Raw genomic sequence first — 21,829 nt, 5'->3', positions numbered from 1 at the left:
TGCTAAACTCAAGTGAGGTGCCACACTGGATGAAGTGCTGGGCCTGGAGGCAGGGAGATCCGAGTTTAAATTTAACCTCAGACTTCAGACATTTATTCGCTGGCTGATCTTGGACAAGTTACAATGTCAGTTTGGCTCAATTTCTTCAACTGCAAAATGACAAACATAATAGCACCTACCTCCCAAAACTGTTGTAAGGATCAAATAAAATAATCTCTGTAAAGCACTTTGTACAATGCTTTACATATAGTAGGCACTATATAAATGCTATTTATTCTGGTTAATTTACATACTGAAAAGAACTTGAATGTCGTGTGTCTTATACTGATGAATTCATAAAGGTCCATATGCCATTGACAGAGAATAGTGGGGTACAAACATAAAGAGTTAGAGTAAGATCTGAAAACCTTGGAACCTCCTTTGGAAGATTCCTTGCATCTCTGAACCTAGATTTGTTTTTGATCTTGGATCATGAGTTTTCATCTTGAATTGACAGAGGCTAATTTCTGACACATATTTTGGAACCTGTTACATCCTACTTTAACTTCTTGCCACCTCCTAAATGATCAGGATACACTGGCAGTGATTGTGCCTTAAACCCTACAGAATTCTATAGTTCCCTTGAAATAATTAACAATTAAAGATATAAATAATAGAAAGGGCAAAGAATAAAATGCCATTTGGAATTTACATATTAAATTATTGAATTTAACGAAGTCCATAAATGAATAAATGAAAAAGCATTTATTAAAAACTCGCTATGTGCTACACTGTGTAATATATAAACTATGGATGACACAGTTATATATAAAATATGCACTTATGTACATATGTTTCTATGGTGTGTGTGTGTGTGTGTGTGTGTGTGTGTGTGTGTACTATGTTTTGCATCCATGACAGAATATATCTCTTCTAGGTGTAGCTTGGGCTTCATCAAAAAAAAGATGGCAAAGAGTGGGTGGAGGGGGGGAGGTTTGTTGGACCTTCCTTCTGAGCCTTCCTTTTGTCCTATCTAATCCAAGAAATGAATGCAGATGGGCTTAATTCCCTTTTTATATCTTTCCAAAAATAATTTGAGATCCTTCAATAGACTTTCAATGATCTTAATATATTTCTCAACCTGAGACTGAGATCTAGTTTCCTAAGGCAACTTTTGGTTCCTCCCCACTTCCAATCTTTTTTCTTTACTTATATTCAGATACATTCATGGATAGATTATATGGGACCTCATCCTTTAAGTTCCCTGGGCACCAATAAAAAGCCATTCACACTTCATTCTGAGAGTCTTGATCCTCAGGCCTATTCTATCTCCTGTGATAAATTGGATTATATTTTGTCTTGGTCTTTCCCTAGCCCTGGTCCTTGAATGGGCATTACCTCAGATCTGGGAAAGATCTTAACTGAGAAAGGTTGAGGTCACTCACTGTCCGCTGGATCATCACCAATCATCTTGAGTTTTATCTTGCCACTGGACTTCAATAACTCTGAAGGAGAGACTGAAGGCTAATGTCTTAAATCCTTTTCATGAAAGTCAGGACATCATCCTTGGAGATGTCCTCTTGGAGAATGAGACATACAGCAACAATGATTACTCTTACTGCCTGCCCTGTTCACCTTTTCGTTTGATCCCTCATGTTATGAATTTCATGAGTTTCATGTCCACTTTTTAAAATTCAATTGTAACTCTTAGAAATGTTCAATTAGGATTATAGTTTGATGAAGCAGATTCAATGGCCCAAGTTCATATCAATCTCATCCTTGGAAGGAAGTTATGAAAAATATGAAAAGCTCATGATTGTGCTGTCAATTAGGAGAAAAAAACACTAACATTAGTCTGTGATTGGAATCTTAGCCTTATGCTAAGAAAGGCCATTCTTAGGACACAAAGAAATGCCAAAGATAGTCAACCACAAATCACAGTTTGTGAAAAGTAGGAGTTCATTTAATCAGATGTAGTCTTTATCAAAATAAAAGAGCATATATAGAAAAAAATAATGCCAGTCAAATCCAGTTTAATTGAAAAAGGAAAAAATGATAGACTGTCATTTTTTTCCACTGCAATCACTAGAGCAAGTGCTGATTTTACGTGTTGGTAGCCCTTTTCACTTTTATCTCTTCAATCTCCCTGAGATGTGAGTTTGAAGATGAGAACTGTAGATATAAGTATTATTGCTGCTTCTTTGGCCCCTTATTCCATGTATCAAGGGAGGAAATCCTCTGTAGTTTTCTCTTTTCCTTATATTTTTTCTCCATTTTTTTCCTCCCACAACCTTTCCTTTTACTCTTGACCCAGTCCCAAACAATATGATTTTTTTTTCTTGACTCAGGAAATGAACAAAAAAGTTGAAATCAAAAAAATGTTTGCAAATCCAAGCCATTCTTTATTTCCCTCCAGTGGAGATGTTTCACAAGTCAACTTTAATAATATCTTGTAGCCTACTTATACCCACCAGGCATGGTTCCTTTGCTTTTTGTGTCACCTATGATTTTGATTCTTCAAAGATCATGATATTTTGAGACTTACAGCCATATAACATTTCCAAAAAAATATTAATGTTAAAAATATTTTGGGATCATAGGAGGCAGTTGCATATCACTGGAAGCATGGCAGTTTCTTAAATGCAGTACATCCAGATCCCTTGCTCCACTTCAGTTTTGGGGAAAGCTCATTTCAGTACCTTTCCAAGAAACAGATAATGGTATAGCCAACTTTATGAACTATTCATCCAAATGCATGTCATAATCCAAGAAATTAACATACTTCATCCATTTGCCTTTTTTTTTTAATCTCTGTGGATTGCTTTGATGATATCTTACTGAGGTGCCCCTGAGGAAATTTTGATGCAGTCAGCAGAATGTCTTTGATAAACAGAAGCATCTGGAGACCATCACCATCTATAGAGAATTCGCCTCCTATTGTGTCTTTACATGGGATATTCTTTATACTCATTCTTCATGTTTGTGACAAACACCTTTGGCAAATATATATCTCCCTGTTGCTTATTATTGCCTTGCTTAATATTGATATTCAGAGTATCACTGAGCAAAGTCACAGACATGCTGGAAGCTATCAAGTACTCTTATATGATCTTAACAAATATATAGAAGATCCGTTGTGGAAGAGAGTTTTACTGGTGATTTTTGCTATCCTGAATCAATTGGGTTTTTTGTTTGTTTGTTTTTAAATCAGAAAACAATAAACCTCACAGGAGCTTTCTAAACCCATTAGTCAAATGTATGAGTGAGGAGATGTCTGCTTTGAAGTATCATCTTGAAAATCTATCTTTTCCCAACTTGTTTTCTTCAAGGATGTGCTTGATAAAAGTTGTTGACAATTGTCACAAATATTGTGTGGTTATTACATACTAGATACGTGGTTTTGCGATTTCCTCTGTTTTTAGTTGCTTCTTTTCCATCTCTGATTTTTTCTCATTTGTGGGGAATCTTTTTCCTCTCAAATATTATTAAAATCACATGCCTTTAACACTGTGTTGAGATTTACCCATTTTCCCTGCCTTTATTTCCTTTTTTTGGCATTCTCATTCTTGATTTCAGACATTAGTCATTTAGGACATTGGATTCTAAGTTAGTAAAGTCAAAATATGGACAATAAGTAAATATGATGATAGATTACTATTGAAATGTTGATAAATCCATTTCATTTTACTTTTATTTATAGTCCTTGTTGTTTTAGTTGAATCTATTACTGTTTTCTGCAGTCTATTTTTTCTTCAAATGCTTTTCTCTATTTTTGAGATGAAGTTGTATCTTATTATCTTCTGTTTTTCAAAGGACCATTTTCTTAGCCCTTGATTTTGGCTTTTCTTCACACACACACACACACACACACACACAAAGACCAAAGGTTTGTTGTCTCTAAGAATTTCTGAGTTTTCTTGGCCTCCTTATTTTGGTGACTAATTTTTATCAGTTAAACTATTGCAAGAAATGGAAGTGGTTGGTCAATGTTGTTAATTTTATGTTTATATATGTATATGTATATATATATATTTTATTTTTCAAAGTTCATAGCTTATTTAAGTAGAGTTATAGCTACTTTATTTGCATGCAGTGTTTTCTCCTCTTTGTTCTTTCTTTCAAGTTGAGATTAATTTGGAACTTTACTGTAACCAGCCAATGATCTGACTGCTTATAGTTTACTAAATCAGAAATGATTTCCACATTGCTTATCAGTCATTTCTGGATCTGATTTAATAAATTATGCTTTTTGTTATTTTTTTTTCAGTGTTCATTGTATCCAGTTCTTTCTGCCTCTTAGAAAAATTATATGTTCCTATATATCAGATTCTTTCAAATATTTAATAGGATTTTCACCCCCTTCATTTTTTAATACTAGATTAAACTTTGTATTGTATTTTTCATTACACTGCTCTGTGCCTTCTTTAATATTAAGATCACTAATTCGTAAGATATACATTAACTTATTTTTTAACATCTTGTCAACGTTTTTGAAGAGATTTTCTGCTTCACTCCCTGCAATAAGTGTCCTGCAAAAATCTTTACTAAGGTTCCTTTGACTGAGTATATCACATGTATTATAAGATAAAATGGTCAAGTATCCCATGGAATGATGGGAAATGGTGAAACTCACTTTTCTAATTCCCTTATTTGAATCCCTCATAGTAGTAACAAATAATCAAACTGGCTATTCTAATTGTGTAATCCTTCTTTTCTTCCTTCCTTCCTTCTTTCCTTCCTCTCTCTTCTCCCTTCCTTTCTCCTTCCGACCCTCTCTTCTTCCCTCCTTTACCCCTCCCTTTCTCCTATTTATCCTTCCTTTCTCTTCTTTTCCTCTTCCCTTTTTCCTTCCTCTCTCCCTCCCTTCTTTTCTTTCTTTCTTCCTTCTTTTCCAAGTTCTTTTTACCTTCTTTCCTTTTATCCCTCTGTCCAAAAGGGAAATCATACTCTTACATGTGGGGGATCTACCTTAAGGAATATAAATTTTGATTGCTGAAACCTCATAAAATATCTTGGGATTTGGGGGCTAGATGTTTTCTTTCTGTTCCCTATTTTTTATTCTATCATTAAGAAAAAAAATGAGCCAATTAACTCTTTTGTTACATGTAGTTTCATTTATGATTTCTTAAAAGAAAGCTCTGGAAAAATCAAGCTTTAACAAAGCCCATTGGAATTCAAATAGAGTTACTTTGATCAGCTCTCTTAATTTCTGTTTGCTTCAGTTTCCTTAACTAAAATAAGAAGGATAATAATGGTATCTATCTCCCAAAGGCTGTTGTGAGCATAAAACGAGAAAATATTTTTAAAGCATTTAGCATGGTACCTGGCATATAGTGGACTATTAAGAAATGTTTTCTTCTCTCTTTCTCCTTTGTGTGTGTACAGTTCTTAAATGTAGTGTTCTTTGTCTTTAATGAGTTACTTCAATCTTGTTTTCACTAAGTTTTAAAAATTCCTCACTGCTAAATGTTTTGTGATTATTTCGTATACTTATGTGTTCAATTTCATCAAATGAATTTATTATGTATTATGCAAAAATGCTTATAGCAGCCCTTTTTTGTAGTGGCAAGGAATTGGAAACTGAGTGGATGCTCATCAGTTGGGAAATGACTGAACAAGTTATAGTATATGGATAATGGAATATTATTGTTTTATGAGAAATGATCGACAGGATGATTTCAGAAAAGCCTGGAAAGACTTATATGAACTGATACTAAGTGAAGTGAATAGAACCAAGAGCGCTATGTACACAGCAACAAGAAGATTATGTGATGATCAATTCTGTTGGACATGGCTCTTTTCAACAATAAGGTAATTTAGGCCAATTCCAGTAGACTTGTGATGAAGAGAGCCATCTGCATCCAGAAAGAAGAATGTAGAGACTGAATGTGAATCACAACATAGTTTTTTCATCTTTTTTGTTATTTGCCTGCCTTTTTTTTCTCATTCGTTTTCCTTTTTGATCTGATTTTTCTTTTGCAGCATGTTAAATGTGAAATGAATAGAAGAATTGTATATGTTTTAATATATATTGTTTTTATATACACACACACAGACATAAATATATTTTAACATCTTTTGGATTATTGTCTAGGGGAAAGGATGGGGGAAGTAAGGGAGGGAGGAAAATTTGGAACACAAGGTTTTTCAAGGATGAATGTTGAAAATTGTCTTTGCATATATTTTGAAAAGAAAAAGGAATTATTCAATTAAAAATACTACATTTTAAAAAATAAAAATAACAAGTCATTAAAAAAGAATTTATTATGTATTTGTCATTTAAAATTTTCCCATATTTCTAGGTTTTTTAGGTCCATTGGTATTAGCTCTTCATCCTTCATAATGTTTGCAAAACTTCCTGCTTAGAATCCTCTGTGCATTTCATTAACATGCTGCTTTACCTCTTCTTCCAGATCATTAATAAAAATGTTAAATAAGACCAAATCTAACATTGACCCTTGTGCCTTCCCACTACACACTTTTTCCTAGCTGAGTATATTATCACATATCACTATACTTTTTCTTGTATTTTAGAACATCCAGAATTTCAGTGATGATGCCTCTATTCAAGATAACTCAATTGTATAAGAAAGATTTCCATAGTTTGTAGCTTTGAAAAGTCATAAAAAGCTTTATTTAATTGAATTTTAATAAAATATAGTAATGCAACTCTTTATTTCTAGAATATTCATCCCATGGATTTTAGTGAATTTAAACTTGCATATTTATGGAAAACAAGAAAATGGCAACTATCTGAATAGCTTAGCAGTTTGTTTTTGGGAAATGTTCATAATTAATTCTTTTCCTTTTAAAATTGTCAATGCCCCATTTATCACAGTGGCCATTTTTACAATCCTTTCTCTACTTTCTCTGTAAGAATCTCTAAAACTGATGGCTAAATTAAAGTTTTTTACTTGCTGTGAAGCATAAGGAAAAAGATATTAAACATCTAGTTTTCATACATGTTAACACATTCATACTTGGACAGTAGAACCAGGCCTATTTTCTTTGCTACTTAAATTAAAAAAAAGTTTTTAAGGATTATCAGAAATGTTAATAGGCATGTTTGATTATTAATAGAATCTATTTCAGGAAAGAAAGATAGTGTTTTGGACCCCAGGATATATATAAATTTAGCCTTCTTTTTATAAATTGACCTCCTTCTCTCCATTACCCATGGGTAAGCATTCCTTTGAGAAAACTTTATTCCCAATATCATCTGGTGTATAATAGAGCTCCTAAAGCAAGCTGATCACCACAGCTGCAATAAATAAAGCATCAATTCCATAAATTTTCATGCCAAATATTATTCAGCATTCTTTTGGTCTGGCTCATCATTTGATGAAACCAGCATGGTGAACTTACTGCTTCTTCCTTTCCCTAATGAATATTGGAGTGCTGAGTAACAATGAGAAAATAAGCATTCAAAGTTCAAACCAGAATGGTTAGGTTCTTTTTCCTTTGCCTACTCATTTTTATTTTTATTTGGTTTTATTTTTGACTACTTGCTCTTATAATCAGTTTTTAACGCCAAGTTAGATAATGGCATCCCAGATCTCAGGTCCTCTTTATTGTTATTTTCTGAAGTCTATCTGCAATTAGAAATATAGAGTGTAAACAACATCAATGTTTCTCATATCACTGTATTTAAAAAATTAAGGGATATACTTTTTTTTTTTTTTAATGAAGAAAGGTAGTTGAGTCACAGTTAAAGATACATAGCTTTCTCATCCTGAAAGGACCCTCCTCTCACCCTTCCCCTAAAAGATCAAAGTCTGCATTTTAAGAATAGTGACCAGCTTCATGCATTCATTCCTGTATAGATTCTGCTCTCCTGACTTCTTGTTTTAATTATACCCTCTCTAGTTTCCTTCTCTCTCCTCTCCCACCTTAATTTTCAGTTTTATTTTTTAATGTGTTGCTTTTCACTACTAGAATGTAAGCTTCTCATAGGTAGGGAATGTCTTTTTTGGTTTTTTGCCTTGCATTTCCAGCACTTAGCACAGTACCTATTATGTAGAATGTGTTAATTGTTTGTTGACTTGACTTGATGAGGGGACTATGCAAGAGGGTAGGTTGGATAAGCATCTGTACAAAATAAATGTTACATCCATGAAAATATGAGCAAGAATATTATTGAAATTTCATTGAATTTTTATGTTAAATCACACAATCTTATGATCTCAGGGATATTGTATCATTACTGTATCTTTTGAGAATTCATTTCATTTATTCAGGTCATATTTTAAGAGGAACATATATGGTTCAGTTATAAAAAAAACAATTCTGTAATACATCTAGCTGATCTTATTAAATCCAACCAGGAAAAGAGAGGTCTAATGATGTGAACAATTTCTGTGTCTTGAGTTGTTACCCACCAAAGCTCTCACCAAAGCACTCACTTGAAATGAATTCCTTCTGGATTAAAAGAATGTTTCTTCTTTGTTTCTCTGTCTCTAGGCTGAGGTTCAGTTATGCTACCTGGAAGCACAAAGGGATGCTGTAGAACAGATGTCCTTAAAGTTGTACAGTGAGCAGTATACCAGCAGTAGCAAGCGCACAGAGGAGTTTGCTGATATGTCAAAAGTTCACACAGCAGGAAGTGATGGGTATGGAACTATTCTTTTTATTGTTTTATTCTCACTAATCTCTACGTTTTTACATGATTTTCCATTGATAGATGTTAGCCGAAAGTTTCCTTCCTGACTACAAGGAAACACTCAAAGACTAGGTATTCCCCCTCCTCTTCTCCATTTCCTCCCTCCACAAAAAATCTATAATACATACATACATACATATATATATATATACACACACACACATATATATATACACACACACACTCATACATATATATAGTACATGCATGTATATATATACATATATGTACACATACACTTATATAATATATTATTATGTGTTGTGTTATATTACATATATACATAAAAATGTTGAATTGAAGACTGTGGCTACTTGATTAATCCTTGTCATTGAAACCAGAACTTTCTAGCATCATTCATTCATCTTTTAAATATCAACTCTCTTCTTCTAGGAGAAAAAAATCAACTATTTTCCTAACCACAAACCTAACTGTGTACATACAATCTCTAGGATATTAAGCCTGACATTTTTACTAAGTATGATTTCTAGCATATTTTCCTCCCTGCTCTTTACCTTCCTGAGCTATGTAAAGGCCTTTTTAAGGCTCTTTTTAAAAAAAATGCTAGAACCTTGTTGGAAACTTTGTGAAATATTTATTTTGATTTTTTTCAATAATTCGGTTAATTAATAATTAGTTTCAGAGGGTTTCAGATTCTAGACTACCCATTCATAGTCATTTCAAGCCAACTTAAATGAGAATTCTCTTGAGGGACTTGTGCTATGTAAAATTTATAGTCACAGCCAAAAATGGAATTTCTTGGTAGTCAGCTAAAACACTGCCATTCTGGGCCATGTGACTCTCTTCCTATAAGGCATTCCTTCTTTTAACCTCATATCTTTATGTGGACTGTCCTCTCTTCTTGGAATGTTTTTCCCCCCTTATCTTTGGAACCTCTAGTTTTCCCCATGCCTCAGCTTTTACATTATCTGATGCACAAGTCTTTTCTTAATTGAATGAAAAAGTACACTTATTTAAGCACTTACTTTGTTCCAGGTGATGTACTAAGCACTGGTAATACAAATACAGATGAAAGAAACATTCTCAGTCCTCAAAGAGCTTATATATAATAGAAAAGACAGCACATATAATTGACTGATGTCCAGTGAAGGACTTTTGAAAACTGAAATGAAATTTTGTTATTCTAACTATGAAACAATTATGGTACTGCAGAACATTATGGTACCTATCCAGGATTAATACTGGTATTTCCATATACATAGAAAGTGTTTTAATAGGATCATCTAATTAGAGCTGGAACAGATCTTCAAGTTCATGTAATCCAATCTACTTATTGTACAGATGAGGAAACTGAGGTCAATTAATCAAGAAACATTTATTAAGCACCTAATATGGGCCAGACACTAGGAATAGAAAAAAAGGCAAAAGACAGTCCCTGCCCTGAAAGTGTTTATAGTCTAAGGAGGGGAAACAAGATGTAAATAAAAATATACAAAGGAGGTTACATATAGGATGAATAGGAAGTAATTGAAAGAGGGAAAGCACTGAAAGTAAGGGCTGGTCTTCCTATAGAAGATAAGATTTCAGTTGATACATAAAAGAAGCCAAAGAGTTCCCCAGTGAAAGCAGAGGAGGGAGAGCATTCCAGAGTTGGGAGACTGTCAGAGAAAAATGATTTGAGCCAAGGGATGAGTGTTTTGTTTGCAGAACAGCCAAAGGGCTGATAATCCCAGATCAAAGACTACTTTCTTTCATAAAATCATAATCATAAAAATAAAGTTCTCCCTATCATATGTTTCTAGTACTATATTAGACACAAAGTGCTTTATTCATACTATTGTATTCCTGGGCCATTATTGCCATTTCCTTTCTGAAGAAATGACCAATCTTAAATTAGAGTTATAACTATTTTAAATATTAAAGGTTAGCTATGAAATGGGCATTTTACAGAGGTAATAGACACGCGGTCCCAATATACCATAAAGTATATTTATTGGAGTACTTGAAGGATCTGTGATATTTTTAGCAAGAGAAATTCTTGGTAAGGGGATTCCTACCATCAATACAACTCTTAAGAGTTAGAAGATGAGTCCTAGGGAATTGCCTTAGGCAAACATAATCAAGTTACTTACTTATAGCCACAAAGTTGTTATTCTTCCTTCTTGAAGAGGTCTAATGACTTCATGAAAATGATGTTTTGGCTTGTGAGTGAACTGGATTGAAGTAAAGCAAAGCTGTACAGAATCATCAGCCTCATTCTCTCCTCCAGTCATCAAAATCCAACAGCAAGACAAGGCTTCATTCACTCAGCAAACGCTTAAACTAAATATGAAGGGCTCTACAAAAACTACAAAAGTGAATAAATCAATTCTTACCCTATCTATTCTGTACTATCACGATCAATCAAACATCAAATACTTCTTAAACACCAGATATGTGACCACTACCATACTCAATGTTGAGAAATAAGTCAAAAGTGAAACAGTCCCTTCCTTTAAGGAGCTTACATTTTTATTGGAAAAAGTAATACATATCTATGTGGTACATAGTAAGTGAAAAATGAAATGACTGAGGAAACAAAGGTTTGATCTTTTAAGCATTATTAAGCAATGAATGCAAATTACCCAATAAACCCGGATAAGGAAAAGGTAGATAGATAGGTAATGAGGAAGAGGGCATTGGAAAAGCCTTAGCTGACTCTTAAAAGAAAGTAGGAGTTCTAAGAGTAGAAGGAAAAGCAAGTATATTCCAAGCTTATGGAACAACCAATTCAAAAAACCAAGGTACAGAAAATTGGATGTTTTCTGTGTGTTCTGATGAGATTAATTTGATCAGACTGCAAAGTATATGAAGGTGAGTTATATGTAATAAAGTTGAAATGGTAGATTGGGGTTAGATTATGAGAAAATTTAAATGTCAAACAGAGGGAAACTCTTCTTTTATCCTAGATAAAATAGAGACACTAGAGTTTATTGAAAAATGAATGGATTTCCCATTCCACCAAAATTGCTTTGTATTTACTTTGCATATATTTTACGTTTATTGATTTATTTATTTCTCCTTGTGGAAAAGGACCATTTAATTTTTGTCTTTCATGTGGTACTTCAGCTAACATAAAATAGACCTTAAAAAATAAATCATTGGATTCACCGGGACACACCTTAGAGGATCTTTTACCAGCTGCCCTAATGAACTTTGAACAATTCAGTCAGGCATCTCAAGTATTTCTAACATTTGAATATTCAATGTTAGGTAAACATATTCTATATCTTAGTCTCTTCTTTAACAGCATATGGTTCATATTCCACAATTTGTTATTATTAGCTTATTATTTAAATTGAAGTAATTCTGAAATTTCACTTTTAGTGACCTGCATTAGTAGAGTTGTTTCTCACAAGAAAAACTTTGACCATACCTTTAAATTTTCTTCTCTCTCTCTCTCTCTGTTTCTCTCTCTCTCTCTCTGTCTCTCTCTTTCTCTCTCTCTCTCTGTTTGTCTCTCTGTTTCTCTTTCTCTTTCTCTCTCTGTCTCTCTGTTTCTTTCTCTCTCTCTGTGTCTCTCTTTCTCTTTCTCTGTCTCTCTCTCTCTTTGCAAGGGATTCAGGGTTAAGTGACGTGCCTAGGGTCACACACCTATTCATGTCAAATATTTGATGCTGAATTTGAACGCAGATCCTCCTGACTAGCTGTACCACCTAATTAAGACCTTTTATTTCAGTGATAATAAGGATTTTGCAATGAGAAATTCACTCAGTCATTACAGATTGGCATCTGCTTTGCAACGAGGATTCACACATTTTTGTATGAGCTAAGTGATTTTTTTACATTTGAAAATAAAATTTTATTTTATTGAAAAGATGCAAAAGTCTAAAACTTTGATGCTCTGGTAGTAGTTTGTTTTAGAGACTTGCCTGAGGTACTAGGAAGTTAAATTACTTATTCAGGATCTCACAATCAGTATTTGTAAGAAGTAGGATATGAAGGTTTTTCTGAACTCCAAAGCCATCTGTTTATCAACAAAATAAATAGAAGAAACATTTTGTGGGGAGGGTATTAAAAGATAAATGACAGGGGCATCTAGGTGGCGCAGTGAATAGAGCACCAGCCCTGAAGTCAGGAGAATCTGAGTTCAAATCTGACCTCAGACACTTAACACTTCCTAGCTGTCTGACCCTGGGCAAGTCACTTAACCCCAATTGCCTCAGCAAAAAAAAAAAAAAAAAAAGTACATGGATAAAGAAAGCTTTCATGTTGAATCATGGAAATTACCACTGAAAAACCTGTGAGTTAAAAAGAGTTGTATGCATGTGTGTGTGTGTGTGTGTGTGTGTGTGTGTGTGTGTGTGTGTGTGTGTGAGAGAGAGAGAGAGAGAGAGAGAGAGAGAGAGACAGAGACAGAGACAGAGAGACACACACAGAGAGAGAGAGAGAGAGAGTGAAGAATGTATGAAGCAGGATATAATAAGGTTAGAAAGGTAAGTTGGACCCAGTTTTGAGAAAGAAAACCTTTTTGAAGCTAAAGAGAAGAGTTTATATTTACTGCTAAAGATATTTAGCATCCATGGGAATTTATTGAATGGAAGAATAACACAGTCAGACTTATACTTTGGGACTTAGACCTTCACAACTATGTGGAAGGAGTGTTGGAATGGGGAGACACTGGAGACCAGGAAACCAGTTTGCATGCAGGCTTTTGCAATTTGGGTACAGATAAAATATGATTGAGTGACCCTGTGGGTAGCGATGTTGTGTAGATATAAAGGAAAAGATCTGGAAATTGATTAAATATATGGAGTGCAGTAATGTAATGAATTGAGAGTAATGGGGTGCCCTTGACCAAGAGTAGTGACTATTTGACATGTTGAGTTTGAGATGCCCATGGGATGTCCTAATCAGCATACTCAATAGATCATGAGAGATTTGTGGCTTGAGCTTAGAAGAGAGATCAGGAATGAATATATATCTTAAATTCATTAATATACAGATGATAATTCAACCTAAGTGATCTACTGAGGTCATCATGATAATAGAGAGCATAATAAAATCTAGTAGAGGGCTCAGAACAGACTCTTGGGGAACACTCACAGTTAGGCAATGTTATATAGATGATGGACAGACAAAGGAGACTGAAGAGGAGAACCAAGAGAGAGTGATATCAAGAAAATACAAGGAAGAGAGAGTATTCAGAAGAAAAGAATAGCTAATAATTATAACTATTACAGAGAGGTAAAAAAAATTGAGGACTAAGAAAAAGTTAAAAGATTTAGCAATAGGTGGATCTTGAGATCATAGATGTGGAACTGGAAGGGATGTCAGGAACCATTTAATCTAACCTTTTCATTTACAAATGAGGAAAGTGAGGGTCAGAGAAGTTGTGGCTAATTCAAGTTCCTCAATAATAAATGTCAGAGGCAAGATTTGAATTTGTTTTTTTCAAAACTGGTACTCTTTCCACTGTATTATATTAACTCCCTATCACTGGTAATTTTGGAATAAGTGCATTTATTTGATTGACAACATGGAAGCCAGATTATGATGAGTAGAAAAATTGCAACATTGAACATGAACAACTTTTTGAAGGATTTTGACTGTGAAAGAAAGGAACCAAATGTAATTGATAGCTAGGAGGAATACTAGAATATAGTAAGGATTATTCAGCATAGATGAAAGGCATTTGAGAAGAGGTCCAAAAGAAGGGGAAATATTAATTAAGGAATGAAACTTAACAGAGGGCATAATAGAAGGGACCAATGGAATTGGAATGGGATAGGTAGATGATAGGGTTGAAGTAAATAAGGATTATGGAAAGAACAGTTGGTTTGGAGAAGGGATAGCTTACTCCAGGGAAGTGGGTGATTCAATATCAAAGGGATTGAGAAGGAAGAGCATATTATAATATGTCTTGTCATAGAAGATGAGTTTACACAGAGATGCTTTTTGTTTTTGGTAGTATAGAAGAAAGTATTTGGAAGAAAAGAAGGAAGGAAGGGAAAAAGGGAGGAAGGAAGGGAGAAGGAGGAAAGAAGAAAGGAAGAATAGAGGGAAGGAAGGAAAAGGGGGAGGAAAGAAGAGAGAAAGGAAAGAAACAAGCACTTTTAAGTGCCTACTATATGACAAGTACTTTGCTAGGCATTTTACATATATTTTCTTATTTGATCCTTGTCACCACCCAGGGAAATAAATGCAATTACTATTCATATTTTATAATTGAGGACATTGAGACAACAGGTAAAGTGACTTACTCAGGGTTATATGTAAAGTAAACGTCTGAGGCCAGTTTTAACTGATTTCCTGATTCCAGTCCCAGTGCTTTATCTATCTACTGTACCACACAGCTGCCTCTGGCAGGCAGGAGAGCAATTCAGCTGATGATGGCAAGTGACTATGGCTCAAAACACTACTCTCTGCTGCATAAATGTACTCTGCCCTTCTGTGGAGCATGGGGGAGGGGGTGTCTTCCCTATGTAGTGACCTGAACAGGGGTCTGGACACTGTGATGGGCAGAAGAGCTGAGGTTGCCCACCCAGCTGTGGTCTGAGTAGGTATTAGAAGGATCCCACTAGCAGACTGCAGATATGGTATTCTTTGGAGAGGCAGCAGGGTTCTCCTGAAAGAAGAGATTCTTTCCCCAGCTTATAGTTTGCATTACGATATTCAGAAGAGAGGCAATGTGATATAATAAGGGGGGAAAACTACTGGAGCTAGACTCAAAAGTCCTCAGAATTTGGCTTTGCTAATTCCCACTTCTGGGACCTTAAACAAGTAACTACCTCTGTGGACTCCAATCTCTTCATCTAGAACAAGATAAATTTGTGCTAGAATATCAAACTAGTCCATCCAGTCCAAAAGTTGTTTTCAAAGAGGCACAATTCCTTTCTCCCCTGCATCAGAACATATCTAGAATATCCCATTTGACTCAGGGAATTGCAGTTTAAAGAGACTATTAATAAATTAGATAGTCCAGAGGAAAGCAATCAGAATACTGAAAGTCTATGAATCCAAGTCATGAGGATCCATGGGTACATTAAGCCTGGAGAAGAAAAGACTTGGGGTAATGTGGACATGATGGCACTCTTTAACTATTTGAAAGTTTGTCACATGGAAGAGGCACCAGACTTGTTCTGTTTAGTCCTAGAGATTAGAATTAGGATCAATGGGTATAAAAGGCAGAAAAACAAACCTTCCTAACAGTGAAAGATGTTTTAGGTGGAATGGGTTGCTTCATAAGGGTAGGATACCTTCATTCAAGTCAGTGAGTGTTTACCAAGTGCCCACTATGTGCTGAGCACCATACTAAGCAGTCGGGATACAAAGAAAAGCAAAAAACAGAACTTGTGCTCAGGGAGTTCATAATCAAATGGGGAAGACAGTTTTCAAAGGACTATGTACAAATAAGATATACAACTTAGATTGGAGGTTATTTCAGAGAGAAAGCACAACTCAATGAGAATTTAGAATCTTTAAAAATGTATTTATTTTATTTTTAATTTATGCAATAAAACAAACATTTTCATAATGTAGTATAATAAAATGATTGTACATGATCCTGCAAATTAATTGCATACATCTTGCTATTCCTTTTACATTTATAATTAAGTTATCATATAAATTTCTTTTCTTTCCTTTTCTTCTTCCCTCCCTCTCCATAACCTTAGAGATGACTATCATTAGACACAAATGTCTGCCTATCTTTGTCTAACATCTCTATTCATCCATCCATAAATATATGTATATATATCTATACACATATGTGCAAAATCATTCAATAAATACAATTTTAAAAATCAGTTCTTCCTCTTAATGCAGGTAGTATCTTCATAAATCCTTTGTAGTTAATTTGGGCATATATATTCATTCAAAATTATTCTTTATTAAAACAATTACTTCATAAGACATTCTCTTGAATCTGCTTATTTTGCTCTTCATTGTTTCATGTATGTCTAGCCATGTTTTTCTAAGACCACTGAACTCATCATATCCTATAGCAGTAGTATTCCATCACAATCATATACCACAACTTGTTGAGCCATTCTCCAATTACAAGCCATTCCTACAACTTCTTTCTTTGCCACTACAAGAGAACTGCCATAAACATTATAAAACACATGGGTTCTTTTTATTTCCCCCTAAACATCTTTGGAAATAGACCTAGTACTGATATTGCTGGGACTCTTTGTACAAAGTGGGATTTTAACTAAGTTAAAGGAAGCAGAAGGTAGAGATGAAGAGCAATAGTATTTTAGGCAGGGGACAGAGCAAAGCCATTAAGTTCAAGCAAAAGCTTGAATAAGAGAAAGAAGGAGAAATGCCTATTTCTATTTATGATACAAGTCCTTATCCAGCTGAATAGATGCTTCTTTTTAAGTGGAAAAATGTCAGCACAAGAAAAAAAAAATCTTGGGAAGATACACAATAAATTCATTTGAAGTTTTTGTCTGCTTTACTTTCCTTTTGTTTAAAAAAAAGGGCTTTATTTTTTTTAATAGGGTTTTATTTTCTTCCTAGTTACATGTCATTACAATTTTTAGCATTTATTTTTACAAAATCTTTTTGTTCCAAATTATTCTGCTTCCCTCCCCTTCCTAAAATGGTAGGCAATTTGATATAGGTGTTATCTTATAAAACTTATTTCCATATTAATCACAATTGTGAAAGAAGAAAGAGATAGGGGAAACAACAACAAAAATGAGTAAAATAAGTAAAAAAGAAGGTGTGCCTTGATCCGCATTCAGAGTTTGTCAGTTCTTTCTCTGGAAATGGATACCATTTTTCCTTGTGAAATTCTTTCTTTGTACTTGTCTTGGATCCTTATGTTGACGGGAAGAGCTGAATTATACATAGTTGATCATCACACAATGTGGCTGATATCATGTGCAATATTTTCCTGGTTCTGCTCATTTCATTTTGCATTAGTTTGTACAAGTTTTCCAGGTTTTTCTGAAATCTGCCTATTCATAATTTCTTATTTGTGTGCCTTTCTCAAATTTCCTGTACAGTCTCTGATGGTCATGTTTTTCTATGACCCCAGGATTAAATACCCCTTCACATGCTCCTGACCCCAGATTCCAAGGACCCAACCTGAGTTCTTGTTCTGGACTCCACAAATCATAATTTTACTCCTAGGAATTGCTTAGTGAACAACGATTATTGTTTTATAAAGTGGGTGTAGGTGAACTTGCCTGATCACTTTTGTTTGAGCTCCTTAGGGTGCTGAAGGCTGTTCATTGTGCAGCAATTTAACAGCCCATTGAAGAAAAGCTAACTATTTAAGACTAACTACAAAAGCTATCTCACCCCTTTTTTGCTTCTGTTTCCATACAGAAAAGCATTGTTGGAGAAAAGCATGTGGGTGAGGTTATCTGGGATGTCCTGCCCCCAAGAGTCTCTGCTCCCACTGTGAAATCCTTCATTCTGTAGCATTAAGAACATAGCCTTTTAAAAATTATCTGCTCCAATGGCACATAAACTTTATAAACCTTTCCTTTTGTTGTACAGAAAGAACATTGTTTTGGAAAGTAGATGTGGGCTTAGTGTGGGATTTCCAGGGTCTTCATTCCCTATGCAGAAATCTAATACGTTCAAAAGCAAATTCATGCATCTTTTTTTTTTTTCATCGTCTCTCTCCAATACCTACGTAAATACTGAATAGACTTTCTCTTCTCTCTTTCTCTCTCTCTCTCTTCTCTCTCTCTCTCTCTCTCTCTCTCTCTCTCTCTCTCTCTGTGTGTGTGTGTGTGTGTGTGTGTGTGTGTGTGTGTGTGTGTGTATTCTTGCTAGGCTTAGAAACTGCAAAGCAAGACAAGTCCAGGAATGACTCAAATACAGTAGCACACAGTAATAGGACTTCTATAAGGAGGTTCACCTTTTATTAAACTGAGCTATTGATTACTTATCCATTTCCTCTTTATATAAATATAGCATGTAAATATAGTATGCACTGATAAAAATAGTCCATGCACAAATATGGGTTATTTTTATTGTGCATTTTTTAAATGTATACTATAGTTATCAAGAGATTTAGGTCTCTTGACCTAGAGGTCAAGAGGGGTTGTAACCCCTCCCAACATGGTTCCCTTGGGAAAATTTATGGTATGATTTCTAAAAGATTTATAAAATTGAACAAGATGAGTTACAATCTGAAACAGTGAAAGAAATAGTTCCACCAGTAAAATAATACAACTATCAAAACATGTTATGTAGATCCATAGTTATAGTCCTGTAAATATGCAGGAACCATGAAGAATGTGTTATAACTGCAACTGCAATTGACTTTTTCTATTTATTACATTTCTTCATAGGGAATGAAGATTCCAGAAATCTTACATAATAGCAATTGATATGTATTTGCAACAAATTTTACATAAAGTTTTTATTGACCATGCTAGGCTTTGTTGTCTTAAGCCACATATATAGATCCCATCTGCTGCAGAAGTTTTTGTAATGTTGACTAAAAGGAAAAAGAAAATAATTTCTCAATGCCTGCTAAGTTGACAATGTTTTTAAGCACATTGAACTAAAAGAATTTTTGCTTTTTTATTTAATTTAGGTCAATCTTATTTACCTCATTAATCAGTTATTTGCTTTGTTATTTATAATGGCATTTTCTCTTTTTTTGTAAATGTAAAATGTTATTTTTTCTGACTTTTTTCATTCCTCTGATTTTATAGCCAATATCCAGAGCTTTCATGTTAAAAAAAATCAGGAAATACTATAACCAGCATATTATGCTCATATATATATATATATATATATATATATATATATATATATATATTTTAAAAATTACTACGGACCTCCAGAAAGAAGCAGTTTACACAAGACTTGGCAGCTATACCAAAAAAAGTGAAAAGACATATTGGAATATAATACCCCAAAAGAGAGACTTACAACAAATAGCATCTTATCCTTTGAAACTGAATATAGTTCCACAAGAGAAAACAACAAAATAATTTTAATGGAATATAATGGAATGTAATATAATTTGTTTCAAGTTTTTTGGATGAAAAAAAAAAAACAAAGTTGAATAAAGAACTTTGAAATATAAACACAAAATTCCAGAAAAACTTAGGCGAAGAAAGTGAGAGAAACAAGCATGAACCTAATAATTATCTTAAAATGATAAAGGAAGATTCAACAGACACATACACACATTAGAACAGTTTGGTAAATAAATACATCAAACTCAACAGGAATATATATTGAGATAGAGAGGGAATGTTAACAGAGAAAATAATAGTGGAGATGGAATAATCATAAGCAAAACATACTTCCTAAACCTGAAGGTAGCATTAAAATGGGAAAGAGAAAATATATAAAGAACTAGAAACTGAAGACATGCTTCTAAAACAATAGAATGCCTGACCAATTTAAGATATATTTTATAGTGCTATAAATGATATGAGATAATTTCAGAGCATCTTGGGCAATATAAACTAATTGACCAAGAGTGAAGTTTGCAGAACCAGGAAAACATTTTATACAAGGAAAACCATATTCTAAAGAAAAGCAACTTCAAAAGAGTTAAAAACTCTGATTTAAAAAAAAAAAAGATTAATTCTATCTCCAGAGGACCTAAGATGAATCATATTACTCACTTCCTGATAGGGCACAAGGTGTGGAAACTTTTTAAAATCTGACTACTGCTTGGATTCATTTTGTTGAACAATATTTAGCTCACATCTGTCTATTTTTATTCTTCCTTCTTTCTTTCTTTTTTCTTCCTTCCTTCTTCCTTTTCTCCCTCCCTCCTTCCCTTCCTTCTTTCCTTCCTTTTTTTTCTTACAATTAATGGTATGGGGAGAATCAAAAAAGAGAAAGGGAGCAATAATAGTGATAATAAAAAAAAGGGAGGGATAGCATTGTTACATTTTTTTAATGGACAGAAGTTCAAAAAGGAGCACAGACAAGTAGAAGAGTTTGAATAATAATGTATGGAATTCATTATATATTTTTGAAGAAAAAAGCTTAACAGAGTGAAATTGAGATTCATAGTTTTATGGAATCTGCTTTTTGTGTTCTACTCTATATATAGATATATGGAAAAGCTCATATTTGGTATTTAAGTTCAGAATTTAAACTTAAAAAAAACACAACTTCAAGTCATGGTTTTATTATTACTGTCAAGGAGTGTGATTACCAAAACATATATTTTACTTAAAAAAGAATATAAAATCATTTTACCAAGATCTTAGTAATAACCTTTTTTGGAGTAGTAAAACTGTGTTTCCATGGTAACAATGGCACTAAAAAAATACATTGCATCATATAATATCCCTACATGGGATACATATATCTTGATTGGCAGATACTGAACACTATAATAAGCAATTATTTTTGCTTTAAGAAGTGACCAAAAGTTCCCAGTGTTGGAAAACAATATTATGCTATTATATTCAAGTGTTTTGTTTTCGCAAATAACTTCCACTGTTGAAGCAATAATACTGTCCAACATGTATAGGTATTCACTGTGTGATTATGTAGGGATCAGTACCATACCTATTCTGACAGATTTCCTCTTTTATTTTGATTTGGTTTTTTGCTAGTATTGCTTAAATATACTTTGATTTTATGTAATGATACTTTGTCTTGATGAATTCTAATTTTTGTTGTAACTTTGTAACTCTTCCAAGTTCATTCTCATATTCCCATTTGCATAGCATCTGCAGGTAAAAAGTCTTATAAAGCTAAAAAATTTGAGATGTAAAGTTGAGGCAAGAAATTCTCCTTGTCCTGCTTATATCATTAGCAAATTACAGATCCAAAGAGTGAGAAAAGGAAAAATTTGCAACTTATTTGTAAGCGTCATACAAAGATAGCATGAAATAAGGCAGCCAGCTATTATAATAGAGTGTCAAGCCTGGACTCAGAAACACTCATCTTCCTGAGTTTAAATCTGGCCTCAAACACTTGTTATGTGATCCTGAGCAAATCACTTAATCCTATTTGCCTCAGTTTCCTCATCCATAAAATGAGTTGAAAAAGGAAATGGCCAAACATTCCAGTGTCTTTGCCAAGAAAATCCAAAAAGAATCGTGAAGAGTCAAACATGACTGAAAAATGACTGAAACAAACAAAAAGCTTTTAAAACCACTTTTTAAATGTACTACATAAATGTTAATAATAGCAATAAACATAAAAATGTTTCTGTGTCCATCAATAATTTTTAAGAGCAGATCAACTAAGATGATGAGTACAAGAAAAAATAATCTGTGGAAAAGTCTATATTGTTTT

The 21,829-nt window shown here is 33.8% G+C and overlaps 1 protein-coding gene across 1 annotated transcript in view; it reads left to right on the top strand.

The window, feature by feature from the left end:
• The window catches only part of AKAP6 (A-kinase anchoring protein 6), a 560,338-nt gene that overhangs the window by 376,495 nt on the left and 162,014 nt on the right, over positions 1 to 21,829 (top strand). Inside the window, 1 exon segment of the mRNA XM_051977277.1 lies at positions 8,440 to 8,588. Coding sequence (XP_051833237.1) covers positions 8,440 to 8,588 — 149 coding nt within the window.

Source organism: Antechinus flavipes, chromosome 2, assembly GCF_016432865.1.
Source record: "Antechinus flavipes isolate AdamAnt ecotype Samford, QLD, Australia chromosome 2, AdamAnt_v2, whole genome shotgun sequence".
NCBI classification, from domain to species: Eukaryota; Metazoa; Chordata; class Mammalia; order Dasyuromorphia; family Dasyuridae; genus Antechinus; species Antechinus flavipes.
Note: the sequence above shows the minus strand (reverse complement) of the source record. Positions and strands in the feature narration are given on the sequence as shown.